Below are 14,987 nucleotides of genomic sequence, written 5' to 3'. Positions count from 1 at the left end.
GAATTGCACTTGATACCCTGTTACAGTCCTGTTCTAACCAAATGACCTCAGTGACTGTGAAATATGAGCTGTGAATTAAAGCACAAGAGCGACACGTGAGACCTTTCCCCCGTACGATTCTCCAGGGTATCCTCTCTGTCCACAGGAGTAGTACAGTCCAGTGGGTAGGGCTCTCACTCCAGATGAGAGTACTAAAATCCCAGTGCTCCCGCTGGCGTGATGGCTGTGGCTAACTGGAATACCCAACCTAAAACTCTCATCGGATGCTCAGGATGAAGTGAGGGACTGCTGCTTGCTTCTTCTCTGAGGATGCTTTTGATAGTGGATGGCTAAAAAAGAAAATTGGTTTATGTTTCCTGAAAGTAGCTGTGCAAGAGAAGGTAGCTGCCAGCTCCATCTGCCAAAGTGATGGTGCTGTGACATAGGCTTAAGCTGAAGGGAGCAAACAGAAATGGCTGGAGAACAGATATGGGTGGGAACTGTGCACAGGATCGGGGCTGGAGAGATGTGTTGCAGAGAGCGAGGTGTCTGGTGCTGAGATTTTTGATACTTGAAGAGTTGCTGTTTCAAAGAACAACTTTCTCTTCTGCTCCACACTCTTTCCACTGTGTCTCTTGTGCTTTTAGCTGCTGAGAATAAGTTTGCCAAGTTCCTGCTGACCTGTCTCAAATGCTGCTTCTGGTGCCTGGAAAAATTTATCAAGTTCCTGAACAGGAACGCATACATCATGGTGAGGACTCTAGTTTAAGAATGCCACCAAACATCTAGTGAATGGGGATTTGGAGATTCTCAAAAAGGGACTGCTTCTGAACACTCCTTCCCACCCCATCAATGGTTGCCTTCCCCTAGCTCCATGACGATCTCATTTAGGTCTTAAGAGGCATTGGCTGTCTTATGTGAGTGACCCAACATCCAGCAGTGTACACAGTATCAGCAGATCAGATCTGTCCTGTGTACTAGTGAGAGATGGCACAGGCTTCAGACAGAACGGCTGCTTGGCACATTCTGCCCTGGCAGTGTGGTGAAAGGGTGGGGGGGGGGGAGGAGAGGAGGTGGGTCTCTTTACCCTAATGCGGGTCTGAATGACTAACCTGTACAGTGACAGTTTGTTGACAATCTTTAGGCTTCAGGGCAAAATCTTCTGGAAAAGACCATGATGCCTACTGAGTAACCCCATTTCTTCTCTGTGTCCTCCTTTGTGATCTGTCCCAGATTGCCATCTATGGCACCAACTTCTGCACTTCAGCCAAGAATGCGTTCTTCCTACTCATGAGGAACATTATCAGGTGAGAACCTGGAAACTGATGGAATCCTCCCTCCTCCAAGACTACCCAACGAGGAAATGGCCCCTCTTCCCCAGGGCTGCTATTTACCAGGCTTGGCCAGGGTAGCTGACTGAGGGCATGATGTGGGTACAGCCAAATCTATGAAAATGGCTTTGGATGCCTTGCCATGGATGGACAGGTGACCACGGATAGATAGGTTTCAGAATAGCAGCCGTGTTAGTCTGGATGAAGTGAGCTGTAGCTCACGAAAGCTTATGCTCAAATAAATTGGTTAGTCTCTAAGGTGCCACTAGTACTCCTTTTCTTTTCACGGATAGATAGGTGACCTGTGGAAAAAGGTGTGTTGGGAATGGAGAATAAGAGGCAGTAGCTAGAGGTAAGAGGACAGGGAGGATTCTAGTCCCTCTGGGAAGCAGCCTATCTAGGGATATGTAAAGGTGACATTTGTATCTGAAACCATTTCAGAGGCGTGTGTGAACAACTGACTCTCACTATGGAGATCCAAGGTCTGTTTATCTGCCATATATCCGGTGGGAAATGCAAACTGACTCTAGGTTTGCACAAACCATTGTGTCTTTAGCGACTCTTATCCTGGGTTGTCTTTATCACAGAGCCCCTGGGGGAGCTTGGATGCACTTTGCCTCTTTTTCCCCCCCATCCTGGAGGGTATGGAAAGACATTCACATCTCTCTGTTTTCAGGGTGGCTGTTTTAGATAAAGTCACAGATTTTCTGCTCTTCCTTGGTAAACTCCTCATCGTGGGAAGTGTTGGTAAGTTTGGGATCTCAGTCCTCTTCTAGGGCTTACTTTGGTTACAGCCCCTCCCCCTGAACCCTACTGTTGTAGAAAGACTGGTGAAAGCTGCATGTCCTTGCATCTTCTCAACTCCTTGCAAATCTCCCCAGCCATTCCAGGAACCAACTTCCTGTCCATAATTCCCCTACTAGGTCTCTAAATTCACCTTCCTCCTCCCCCGTCAGCCCCCTATAATGCTGCCCTTTCTTGCTTGTAACTAGTGCATCTCACAAACATCTGTATTATTATTTTCTCCTCTCTAGGAATCCTCGCCTTTTTCTTCTTCACTCAGCGGATAAAACTGGTTCAGGACACTGCACCTCCTCTCAATTACTATTGGGTCCCTATTCTGGTGGGTATCTTACTTGCCTTACAATGAATTTAGGGACGTTAGCCTTTCTCCAGAACGTGTGCAGCTTGAGCAGAGAAAGCTTCCCCTACTCACTGTCCTCCAGGAGTCCCTCTTTGTAGAGGAAGGAGAGCTCATTCTCAGTTTCCCATTCAAACCTTGGCTTCTCTGCAGAGTCAGCCAATTAATGCAGAAGCACATCTCCCCATAGGCACTTCCAGGCGGCTGCACTGAGCCAAGCCTGGCCAGCTTCCATTTGCTGGTGCTGCTTGAGCCTCCATGTGTCTGAATCAGGTTGGGCAGGGCTGTTTCTCTTTTCCTATGGAAATGGAAGGGGGAACTGTGCATGGAGTTCAGCATGTCTTTTCTCTCTTTCAAGGGACAGAGCTTTTGCTCTCTATACTGGTATCAGGTTATAGATTTCAAGACCAGAACGGATCACTGTGATCATCTAATCTGACCTCCTAACACAGGGCAGAGAACTTCCCCAAAATAATTAGGTTTGGCATTGAGGTGACAACCAGGTTTCTCTTACAGACTGTGATTGTGGGCTCCTATCTCATTGCACATGGATTCTTCAGCGTCTATGCCATGTGTGTGGATACCCTCTTCCTCTGCTTCTGTAAGTAACTGGACCTCAGGGATTTTGGTGCTCCGTTGAGTATTACTTTGTAGCTATACCTCTGTCATCCCAGACGGCTGGCCTGTGGAACCGTTCTGTTGTGTTTGACTTACGCGGCCTTTCTTTCACTACTTGTCACTTCATAGTTTGTTTCTGCTCTTCTGAACTACTTCCACCGACATGGCTTCTGCGTATAAAAGAGGGCAGCACACCACAAAGGGACCCTCCAATCTCCATCCTCCCCCTTCCCTAGAACTGAGGTGTCATAATTTTTTCCTTAGTCTAGGGCTTCCCCATACTTCTCATTACCATTGAAGACTGTTATGGGCACTTGCAAACCGCCAGCTTTCCTCTGCCTTCTGCATCACAGCTCCAGTCCTCTCAAATGCTGCCTTTTGTGCATGGGCTGCAATGGGAAGGATGTGCCCAGGGCTTGGAGCACTTGGGCAAATCTTTCAAAAACGCCAGAGGATTTAGAAGTACAAGTTTGCAAAATCTCCCCCTAAGAACTGCGTACAGAAATGCACATGCACCAACTCGGCATCAGTGATTTAAAACCCTGAATAAAATGAGATGGATGGAAGAACCCCTGAAAGCTAACTCCCTTCTATCATTTCTAAAACTCTGACGTTCTCTTCTGCTTCTCCCTGTTCACCACCCCCATCACTACTCTAACAAGCAGCTCCTGTACACCTTGCTTGGTAGCAAAATAAATTTGTAGCCCAAGAGTAGACTCTCTGTAATCTGTTTTAGTCTCTCTACATTTCTTGGTGCTTTGATCTCGGTGGTGGAATCTAACTGCAACTAATGTGAGTTTTTCCTTCTTTTTTTCTCTCCCTCTGTCGTCCTTCTCTCTTGTTTTTGCTGTGCTGCTCCCCTTGCTCCTCCACTGCTTCTCATTCCTCCTTTCCGTGGCCGCTTCCTCCATCTTCCTGGGGTTGCGAAAAGGTGAAGACCTGGAGAGGAATGATGGATCTCCTGAGCGACCTTACTACATGTCCCCAGAGCTGAGTGAAATCCTGCTGAAGGGGAGCCTAGAATCATCCAAAAGTGCTGATAGCCAAGGATAGGGCTCAACTTTCTGAACAGGGAGGGCTAGCACATGTGGGTGTCTTGTAGAAGACTTGTGCTCCCCCAGCCAATCTGTAACTGTGTGGCATTATTCCAAGGGTCCACCCTGGTGGTGCATGATTTTCAGCTGCTTGTCCTTGGAATTCTTGAGGGTAGAGGGGGTGTTGATTTTGGAAGGACAGTGCAAGTGGGTGAATGCTGTATCAAATCTATGATTCTTCCCCCTAACTGATATTCTTGTACCAAAATGGGTGGAACTGTAATTGGGACTCTTGTGCATTTGACACAATCATCTCCTCCATTAATGCATGATAGGTAACATTTTGCTAACCTAACCAACAAGACTCTGCCTCCACAGAGGCCAAATTTGGCTTTATATATACACAGGATAGTGTATATCTCGCTTATTAAAAAAAATTAACTTGCATCCTCCTCTACTCTCAATTGCCTATAATGAAAGGGGCATTGTAGCTACTTCTGGAATGTTCCTTACAAATTGACTCACTTTTGCTTTGTCCCGTTCTATGCTCTGTTTGCGGGGGAGCTGTTTCTCTTTGCAGTTGGTGAGATACTAATTTGTAGAATGATCAAGAGGTTTACAGCTGCCCATGTGTCAATCTGTTCTGGATGGAACTATATTTTCCTCTTTATTGTTCAGCCTCCAGCTAGCTGCAAAGAGAAATTAACTACTTTTCTCACTACTCTTTCTATGCAAATTCCAGCTGGCAGACCGGAAGTTTTCTTTACTAGGTGGCATATGCTTCACTTTCAAACCCGTTGTGTCCACGAGGGTCCTGGAAACCTTTGTGTCCCAAAGTGGAATTCTCTCTGTTTAAAGTAGGAAACTTGTAGTTGCTGTTTTCTCACGCTGACTCTTCAGAAAGGTTATTTTGGGGGAATGAACAAGTTGGCAGGATGTATTTTTTTATAATTTTTTTTTAAGTTGAAAAATCTAATTGATCTTTTCACTTGTATGTACACCTTGACTTGTATAGAATTATTTCAGTCTGTCTCCCACTTCCTGGCTGGCTACTCGTTTAACTAGTAACTAAATGGAAGATGGTGGATCTTTGTGGTAACCGGCTTACAGAACTCTGCTCATTCCTGAGGTAGTTCAGCTAACGTTTGTCCCACTTTTCAATGAGAGCGCTAGATGGAGGGGGTAAAGCAGCTAGATGGAGGGGGTAAAGCAGGGTTATAGCCTCCAGGCGTCTCAAATAAGATCTTAGCACCTTCTTAGCTTACAGCCCAGTGCAGTCAGGACAGTCGGGCAGAAGATAACTGACTGTCGGTGTCAGAAGCTGAGCTACATAGTACAGAAAGGGATGCCCAAGTAGCTACTGTGATTTCCCTTTAGCCACTAGACCATCCATCAAGTCTAGATGCCACAAGAATCTGTGATTATGTACCCAGTGTTAATGACTAGAAGAGCAAGAGAAAATGGCAGATATTACATCTGGGAGGTGTTTCAGCACGATGGTGGACAGAAATAATACAACTGAATCTAGAGAGGTTTGACAGATGGCCAATTTTTAAAGTTTTCGGCATCTAAAACATATGTCCGCAAATACCCCGTGGATCTTCACCTTATTTTCTCCTTACTATATCAAGGACGAGAAGGATGTTGCATGAGGTTTGTTGTCTTATTTTGATTGATTGATTGAGGAAGAGTCTCTTCCTTGGGGACTCAATTCTGTGAACACTGCCAAATCTTGCATTACAAATTCCCATCAAAGTAAGGTTTCCATATTTTGAGTCTTATCCTTCTAGGAAAAAGTTGCTGGGTTTCGATACTCATGCCATCACCCTCAAAATATTCCAGGACTGTTTCACTAAACTATGAAGCTGATGGTCTCTGTGATTTTGGCTGCTATTCTCCTATGGCTTTTGCTAGAGCTGCTGCTCTGCTTTGAACAGCTAGCATCTGAAAAATACATTCTGTGCCACGGACATGCCTAATTATTATGTATGTACTGTATGTTGACAGGGGTGTTGTACACTAGGTGAACTGTGCCAAACAAATAACAAGTAACTTGCTTTACAGTCAAGTCATGAGCAGTTACACTACACTGACGAACAATGAGTGAGCATTGTCTTTCCACACTATCCCCAAGTAATGGTAATCTCTGTATTTCCAGGCAATGGTACTATTGAGCAACCTGTTCTGTTCATATAGGAGGAGCCTCTGTCTTAGCTGATTTGTAACCTAACACTTTAGACTCCCTGTTCCAAACAGATGTTGATAAACAGCCTCCCTTCAGGAGTCCAATACTCTGTCTTTAAAATGGGAGCGGTACAAGTGTAATTCTGACTTACATTTGGAAGCTGCATACAGCAACGGCTTTAGAAGAAAGAGAGAATACACACACATGCACTGCCTGTGAGAAGCAGAAGGGCATCCGCATCTCAACTGGGTATTTAACGGATGAGTATTACATCTGCTCTTTTAGCACTTGTCTGTCTCTAGACTCCTTACTGCACCTTCTATGACCATCACAGGGACTGCAGCCACTTTCCTGAGCATCCAACTCAGTCTGAATCATGAGAAGGTTGTGCATGTAGATGTAAGAGCACCTGCTGTTTAAATGGCACTGAAAACAAATTTATCCCTAAGAGGCTTGGCAAGCCCAGTAACTGGTTCTAGTTTGAGGTGTTTACAACCCTGCAGTACTTAAGTTCTGTATTTTTAACCCCCCCCCCCCTTGCAGTGGAAGACCTGGAGCGTAACGATGGTTCATCCGAAAAGCCTTACTTCATGTCACCTGACCTGAAAAAACTTCTGAACAAGACAAACAAAGGTCACTCGGATGCATAGCAGCTTCCTCTTTACTCACTGCCCTCTTCACTTCTATTTGTCCCTTCCCCGTTTCCATTTCAGGAGCAAATAATAATATACAGCATTAAGTGCTATTAGTCCAATATGCAAACCTTGTTAGTACTTTGTGAACTGCAGTATCCTTTACTCAAATTAAGATGGACGGCTTTGGCTGTCAGCCTGTGCATTGGCCACAAGCTTGTCCAGAGCAGTGGAAATTGTTTCTGGAGAGCATTTTGCAGGATTTTCCTTCCTCAGATAGAGAGAAGGGATTAGTGTCAATAGTTCTACTTAAGATTGTTAGGCATTGCTAAGTAAAAACTGAGCCCACTGCCCTAGTGGACAGGTATCCACTACTGCAGAACCCAGCGCTACTGGGACCTTGTTGGTCTCAGGAGAGAATCGAAGAAATGAATTGGTCAGTTTTCAGCTGAGGCCCACTGATGTAAGGTTAACTTGCCCTGCCTTTGTCCATCTCCATCTATTCCAGAGACTGAATTCAGTCTACAGGATTGTAAAGCCAGCACCAATCACAGATTCACAGACACCAAATGAATTTTAAAATAAAACTACTAAATCTGTCACACCAGTAAAGCCAGATCATTACCTCCTCCATTAGCTCGCTAGAACATCACTAACCTACTTGACTGCACTCAGATACTACCATGTTGGACACATAAATACCTTCATTGATTGAGGAACGCACCTATTAATGCCTTGTCTTCGTGGATGATGGCAGGGACAGAAGAGAAACCTGCAATGTTAATCAAGCTGTAGAACTTGAACAGCAGAGGAAATGCAAAATACTCAGATAAGCGCTGGTAGGGAATGTGCATGTCTGGATAGTCATTAGTATTACTGATGAAAGCTCTATGTCATTTGTTTTGTCTCTTCAGTGAGATTGACAGTCCAGGAGTGTGCTGCTTCTGTACCTTTAACATGTTTTGGTTTATTGGAAAAATCCAGCATTATATGCAAAAACCCATTTGAATGCATGGGAAAGAAAGGATGCTCATTGTTGCTTTATATATATGTGTGTGTGTGTGTATATATATATATATGAAAAGAGCTGGCTAATGGAAAAGTATTGTTAACTGTGGTGAAACAAACCAAAGGGTCAAACAAACAAACTTGCCTCACAGTTTTGAAAGCCACTGTGTTCTGTGAACTCCACCATCTGATGGGGGAGCCTGCTGGGAAGTTCCAGTCCGAGGGCAGCTTCCACCTAGAGAAACACCAGCAATGTGTGTCAGAGAAAACACGAGACTAGAATGCCACTGAACATTAGAAAGCCCAGTGTTGCAAATTAAGTTATCAGGCATGTTAAGAATCACTGTAGTTTCCTTTAAATGGTCATCTCTCTGACTGTGTCCAATGTTGGCAAAACTGATAACGTACCACAGGTACAACTCTGCCTCCGGTAGCAACAGTAGAAGCTGCAGAGTAGACAGGACTCAGTTTTTTTTTTTTTTTTTTTTTTAAACCAGTGAGCAGGGTTGGCCAGGATGGTGGGGAAAAAGGACAGGCCTCAGGCTGCACTAGAGCATCCACCCTTGCTACCACTATTTGTGAATTACTCTATTTTCACTAATGTAGATGGGGCCCTCTTGGGGATAGGAAAGGTGGTCAACCTCATGACTTCATTTATTATTTTTAATCTGCTTAAACAAATTGAAATGGGGCTATTTGGATGGTTTACAGCTTCCAAATAATGCAGCAACACAGAGGTGTAAAGAGGCATTGTGAGGTTATCGGACTCTTTATTTTTTTAAACAAAAAGGAACTCTTTATTCCAAATATGTTAATTTGGCCAGTTAATTTGTAGCATTTAATTTGTGCTAAAGATTATATTTTACTTTTTTTATACCTATTTCTAGTAACCTTTTGAGCCTGTAGTATTTTTTGTAAGATATGAGAATTGTTTTATATCCGAAATATTAAAGGGTTTTTTGGTTTTGTACATTTTTGTTTTTATTAGTTGTACCCACGAGTTCCAGTATTGTTATTGGTCAACATTGCTTCTTTCGTTCAACAGCGGTCTGAGGTACTGGTATAGCCCCTTAGCCATAAAGTCACATGAGCCTGGAGCACAGCATAGATGATCTCATTACAGCTGTAAATTTGTGATGGATTTTTAAAATATATATGTATAAAACCTTTTGTTAAGTTTTCTTTCTCTCCAACTGATTTATCAGCTTTGCACGTTTGAAAGGTTGGTAGTTTATAATGAAAACCAGTTACTTTGGACATTTTGCTTTGGTTTTAAATAAGCAAATAAAAATGACCAAGTTGTTAAGTTTGCAGAGGCAGCTCTAGCTACTCTTCTAAACCACTCTACAATGGAAAAGACTCACATGCTTTTGCAATGTTGCTATTCATTTAATACTTAGAATTTTACAAGTTCAAAGCACTTGTCAAATGCATTAATCCTCCCAAATACCTGTTAGGCAGGTATTATCCCTACTTTATCATTGGGGAAACTGTGGCAGAGATGTGCTGTGACCTTGCCCAAAGCTTCCACTGGGAGTTGGTATCAGAACTTTGGATTGGAACTTAGGAGTTTCATATTCCTAGAACTGTCTTTTGGACCACTGGGTCTCAGAAGCAGCATCTACATTAGGAAGCTGATCTGTTGCTGACAATAGCAGGGGGTAACCAGTCCCCTTGAATTGGTGAGGGAAAAGCTCTGCTAGTGTAGATAGGACAAATTATTCTTCAACACTGTGTTATAAGAAAATATGACTGAGACTTGCCAGATCACCGACCAAAAAACCAAAACAGCCCCAAAACAAACCCTACCAAAACACCGTACTGCACACATTGCTCTCCCTCCGCGGAGAGGATGAGAGGAATAAGTAATATCTGTTATGTGTGATTTGTTCTGTCACTTAACTCAGTACTGGAAGATGCTCAGATGCTACAGGGATGAGGGCACAGTATAAGAACCTATATCGAACAGGAAAAAAAAACCCACCTGAGCTTGGTAAGCAGGAGTTGCCCCATCAATGACTCATTGGCTAAACTTCACCTCTTTGAAAAAACTACAGCCTGTTACATAGATAATGCGTGTGCTGTGGAGTCTCCAAACCTGGCATCATCTACCTGTGCCTGACAGCTAGTAATCCCTTCCATGGGGCTATATATACCAAAAATGTCCACAGAAACTACTTTAGAGGATTTCTTACTCTACCCTTACATAAACTCCTGGTGATTCCTTTAGAATCCCCATCCCATTTTAAAATATAACCCTGTCCGAACTTTGTACGTCCTGTTACGCATCACATATTTACAGTGCCACTTTTTTTAAACTAATCATAAAGGTAGGGTGACCAACTGCATTTCTAGGAAATAAAAACCAGCTTTTCCCCTATTTCATCCCCAATTTTTTATTCGTGTCACAAAATCCTAGACTTATAGTGCATGATCCTTTGCATGATTATTACCTGATCAAATGCTACTTACCGGAGATGGGCTGTGGGACAGTAAGCACCAGATACGGGATGTTCAAAAGGACAGATGGTCACCTAGGTAAGGGGGCAGGAGTGGTTACAGAAACAAAACTACAGATTTGATTTACTGGCATCTAATGGAAAATGTTTGCAAAATGTTTTGTGCAAGATTATTCTGCTCATCTATTGCTCTTTTTCATCTCTTCCACAGTCTTTTGCTTTGTTTTTACTGCTAGGGATATTTGCACAAGGACAGGCTCTGTGGGTGGTCTATTTCTGCTGCTTGTTTCTCCAGCTCAACTGCTAATTATCTTTCTAATAGAATCATTTTGGTTGCTGTAGAAATAAAGTTCTAAAATAGCAGGTGCCCAGAAGGACCAACAGCAAAGGGGATTTCAGGGCCTTTCTGTTATTAGGATATTTTTCTCATAAGATGGCTCATTTTAAGTCACTATGGAAAGATTTGTATTTTCAGGCATACAAGAGTTGATGAGGAAGCATAGTTCCCGCAGAAACCATTGCTTTGGCTTGGGATGTATTCTGCAGACTCAGTTGTAGTCTAAGAAACTATGGAATTTAAGGAACAGGATGGGGAGGAAGTCCTAGTTAAATACCCTAATGGAATTCAGATTGAATACCAGAAAGCAGCCCTCTCTCTGCCTTCATAGTCTTGATATAATTGTAATGTAGCCTCTTCCCCCTTTTTAAAGATGGCAACTACACCTACACTGTACTATAATGAACATGCTTCTTTATTTATCCTGGTGAAGTAGATAAATATTGGCGGGGCCCTGCCTTCTGCAGCAAAGGGACATATCTTTTATTAAGGAGCTGTTCAGAATATTAATGTTGTTGCCGTATCACTCAGACTGGAAAGACAGTCTAGTACATTTACACATGCACACTGTGTGGCGGGATGCTAATGCCCCAAAATGAACTCCAGTGATTGATTGTTATGCTGTGACTTGGTGATTCTCTCTATCTCCTTATGGAAGCCTGTTTCTGTTACTCAATTGACTGTGTGATTAGAAGCTTTTTTCTCTACCTACCTGAGCTGCATCTTAAAGCCATAATTGCTTATTTTACCTTTAAGAACAACTGTCTCCGACTGCCTTTAAAATACCCTTTTATGTCCCTGTAAACCACTCATGTTCCATTTCCTTCCCTGGATCCTTCAGGGCTGATCCTGCAATGGTATTTTGCCTGTACAAAGACTGCAGGATTGGCCCTCTATGTTGTTGTGATAACTGTCCCTTCCTTTGATTTCCCAAAGATGCTCACTCTATGCAGGGAGGCCTTTTATGCAAAATAAAATAAAAACCAACAACCTTGAGTGGGGATGTATGTGTATATTTCCAATGTATATGTGATATTCCATTATATCAATGTCAGCATTCCAACCACAAATAAAGTGCCTACTTGGACTGAAGCTTGGCTTTCTTCCGAATGGATCATTCTGATTTGTGTGGCTAATCCTTAGCCAGATTACACTGTCATGACAAATAGTCTACTGAAATCTCTTCACTACTTTCATTTCTCCTCTCACTGACAAGGTAGGTGAACAAATCAGCATTGCTGTCATAACAGAGTAACATTCTACCACATACAGAAGGGTGTTTGACTGAATTCCGCCAAATGTCCAAATTTTCATTGCGGGAAAGGGAGGACACAGCAAGACCAAGGCCTGGACCAGATTAAATACAGTAGAGAGAGAATCAGACTCCTTGGCCTTATCTAAACAGGTCATTTTAGGGAGTTCCTCCACCATTGGTCCAGCACTTATGCTAGCAACACAGGGAGCACTTGTGTGGAGGAGCTGCTTTGTGTCTTTACCAGTGAGTTGTCCAGACTGCTGAGGTAGATGACAGTGGTAAAAATGCTGTCTAGCAGTCTACATGTTATACCTTCTATCTAGCTGGCATGGCTAAAAATAGTAAAGATGCAGTGGCATGGGCAGTACAAGCCCACCTGGGATCTTGATTACATTATGTTGCTAGCCTGCACTGAGGCCCATGATGCTATAGCTTTGCTATTATTTTGAGTTGTGCTAGCTAGGTTACAGCTAGTACAGGTATGCCTACCTGAGCTGCAATCACACCTCTGACAACACTGTAGACATACCCTGAGTCTGGATCAAAGACTGGGATTCCAAGGTTGCTAATAGCCATCAGTGGCTGTTGTTTCTCGACATTTTAAGGAGACATTTGCACTCATCCCCAGGAACTTGGGTCACTCAAAATCATCCTAAGTTACAAATAAATCTTGGCAAATTTCTAGACACTTCCACAATATTTTCCACAAATAGTGCAACATTTTCTTCTTCCCTACAGTTACAGCCTCCCTTTCACTTTGATACTTTGACATAGCAAATGCAAAGAAACCAAACCAAAAATTCTCCTACCATAGCACTGAACCGAAAGGCACTTACTACCTTCTTCTCTATATGCGCTACTCTAGTAAAACCTCAGATCTCTTCTCTCAATTGTGCTCCCCAAACAAAGGCTGTTAAGTGGGTCACGCATCCATCCAAAATCAAACAGCATTTTCTGCCTCTTCCTTACACTGAAGAGTTCTCAGCTACAGTAGATAGATCCTGTTTTGTTGACTGCATCTAAACAATACAATGGATGAAGTAAATTACAAGTGTACGCAGACCAACTAGGATAATAATCTACAGGTGCTGTCTGTCTGCACTCTAAAACTAACAAGTAACACAACTGTAAGTTATCAGAAATCGTTATGCAGCTACTTCAGCATCTGATGGAGTGGATTCTAACCCACGAAAGCTTATGCCCAAATAAATTTGTTCGTCTCTTAAGGTGCCACAAGGACTCCTTGTTATTTTTTCAGTGTCATGGGCTCTCAAATAAACTGAATTCTTCAGAGAGTAATATCAATGGAACAGCGCACCCAAAGTTTGCTTTAGCAAGGGATGAGCTGTTGTAGTTATTATTTATTAGTGCATTGTCAACTTGCCAACAGTCTGAAACCTGCTCCAAGTGAAATGTACAGATTTTTAAAAGCCACAATGCACCCAAGCATAATATTGGCTCTTGCTTGGAAACTGACTAGAAATGGCTTGTTTGGCAAGTTCACAAGACTGGCAAAGCAGGGACTTGATCCTGCAATCCTCACATGACTTCAATAGACTGAGTAAGCAGTGCAGAACTGGGCACCTGACCACCTTCAGGTCTGAGGCAAAGAGCAGTCACAGACTGCATTTGTTCATGGGTGGACCCCAATCTGTGGGCAGCGCTGGAGGAGGATGCTACCACTTCTCCCCTCCTGCCCAAGTCTGACCCTGAAGGATGGAGAATGGTAACAAGACAGGGAGGGGAGAGAGCATTGGAGAAATTGGCAAGTGTTCCCATTTTTCCAGCTTGGAAATACAGTCATCCACGCTCAAAGAGGGCAGGGGGGCTGCCACTGGTGAGCCTGAGTCCTGTCAGGTGAGCCTTCCTCATTGTGCTGAGGGTAAGAACCTCACACATGCATGCACACAAATGCAGGGAATGAGAAGATCTGAGCCCTTCCATACCCCACCTCATAACAGGTGTGAGGTGAGCAGCCACCCAGTGATCCTTCCCATGCTCCCTTCATGATAGGATGGACAGCTGCTGCCAGGCTTCCCAAAATCCTTTCTGCTCACATCTCATGCTTCACGTGGTCACCTGCAGGGGTCAGAAAGAGATTGCCCAACCCCACAACCTACTCTGTGTTTGCATTTTGTTTCTCTCCTTCCTCAGAAGCATCAGTGATGGCTACAGCTGGCTGGTTCTTGTTCACATCATGCTCAGAGTCTAACTGCGTGCTATATGTGGATTTGGGAAGAATTTTCCCCCAGGTCAGATTGGCAGAGACCTTTGGGGGTTTTTTGCCTTCCTCTGTGGCTTGGGGTGTGGACTGCTTTCCAGGATCGTTTGGGTATATATCTCAATTAATCAGTTTCTTGCCACGGCAAGGGTCTTTGGCACTGGGACACCTCACTCCCTCCTATTCTCTTCCTGTGGCACATCACAGTTTAGTCTCCTGAGGGCTGCTGCCCCCCATGGCCCTTTTCCCTCAGAGCAGCCGCTCCACACTGCCCCCCACATCCCCTTCCCTTCAGGGCAGCCTCCCCACACTGCCCCCCATGCCCCTTTCCCCTCAGAGCAGCTGTGTCTTGCCCCCACTTCTCCTGAGGCCAGCCCCCTGCCCCCTTCCCCTCAGGGCAGCTGCCCCCCCATGCCCCTTTCCCCTCAGAGCAGCCAACCCACACGGCCCCCCACATCCCCTTCCCTTCAGGGCAGCCTCCCCACACTGCCCCCCATACCCCTTTCCCCTCAGAGCAGCCGCCCCACACTGCCCCCCACGCCCCTTTCCCCATCGATCCCCTCGCGTGGGGGCGGCCGGGGAGTCGTGTGGGGGGCTAGCCCCGCCCCCTCGCCTCGCACCTGCCCCAGTTCCCGCGCGCCGAGCCACCTCCCCCTCGTTCTGAGCCCGCGGCGCCGCGCGCGGAGACGCAGATCCGAAGGAGGCGGAGCCTAGCCGGGCGCGCAGGTGACGTTGCAGCGCCGTCCCGCGCCGATTGGCGGGGAGCGGACCCGGCGGCCTCCCCACG

At 44.6% G+C, this 14,987-nt stretch overlaps 1 protein-coding gene and 1 long non-coding RNA gene across 6 annotated transcripts in view; one reads left to right on the top strand and one right to left on the bottom strand.

Annotated features, from left to right (window-relative positions):
• Window positions 1–11,805, top strand: part of SLC44A2 (solute carrier family 44 member 2 (CTL2 blood group)) — a 38,557-nt gene extending 26,752 nt beyond the window's left edge. For 2 of the 3 annotated variants that reach the window (XM_074935424.1, XM_074935423.1), the window contains exons 17-22: window positions 627–730; window positions 1,213–1,286; window positions 1,987–2,057; window positions 2,345–2,433; window positions 2,968–3,052; window positions 4,001–6,824. In XM_074935424.1, the coding sequence (XP_074791525.1) occupies window positions 627–730; window positions 1,213–1,286; window positions 1,987–2,057; window positions 2,345–2,433; window positions 2,968–3,052; window positions 4,001–4,122 (545 nt within the window). In that variant the 3' untranslated portion in view covers window positions 4,123–6,824. The other variant, XM_074935425.1, reaches the window with a different exon arrangement.
• On the bottom strand, window positions 3,661–14,910 carry LOC141975182 (uncharacterized). Of its 3 annotated transcripts, XR_012635880.1 has the most exons (4): window positions 14,821–14,905; window positions 13,931–14,058; window positions 8,074–8,163; window positions 3,661–4,008 (listed from the first exon to the last, which is right to left on the bottom strand). It is a non-coding gene; the product is annotated as an uncharacterized LOC141975182 (long non-coding RNA). The 3 variants fall into 3 exon arrangements; XR_012635881.1 differs by lacking the exon at window positions 13,931–14,058 and having other exon boundaries at window positions 14,821–14,910; XR_012635882.1 differs by lacking the exons at window positions 13,931–14,058; window positions 14,821–14,905 and adding an exon at window positions 10,401–10,559.
• Window positions 14,911–14,987: the final 77 nt, after the last annotated feature.

The sequence above is a fragment of the Natator depressus genome, chromosome 20, assembly GCF_965152275.1.
Source record: "Natator depressus isolate rNatDep1 chromosome 20, rNatDep2.hap1, whole genome shotgun sequence".
NCBI lineage: Eukaryota > Metazoa > Chordata > Testudines > Cheloniidae > Natator > Natator depressus.
The sequence above is the reverse complement of the archived record's forward strand: the minus strand, read 5'-3'. Positions and strand labels throughout refer to the sequence as shown.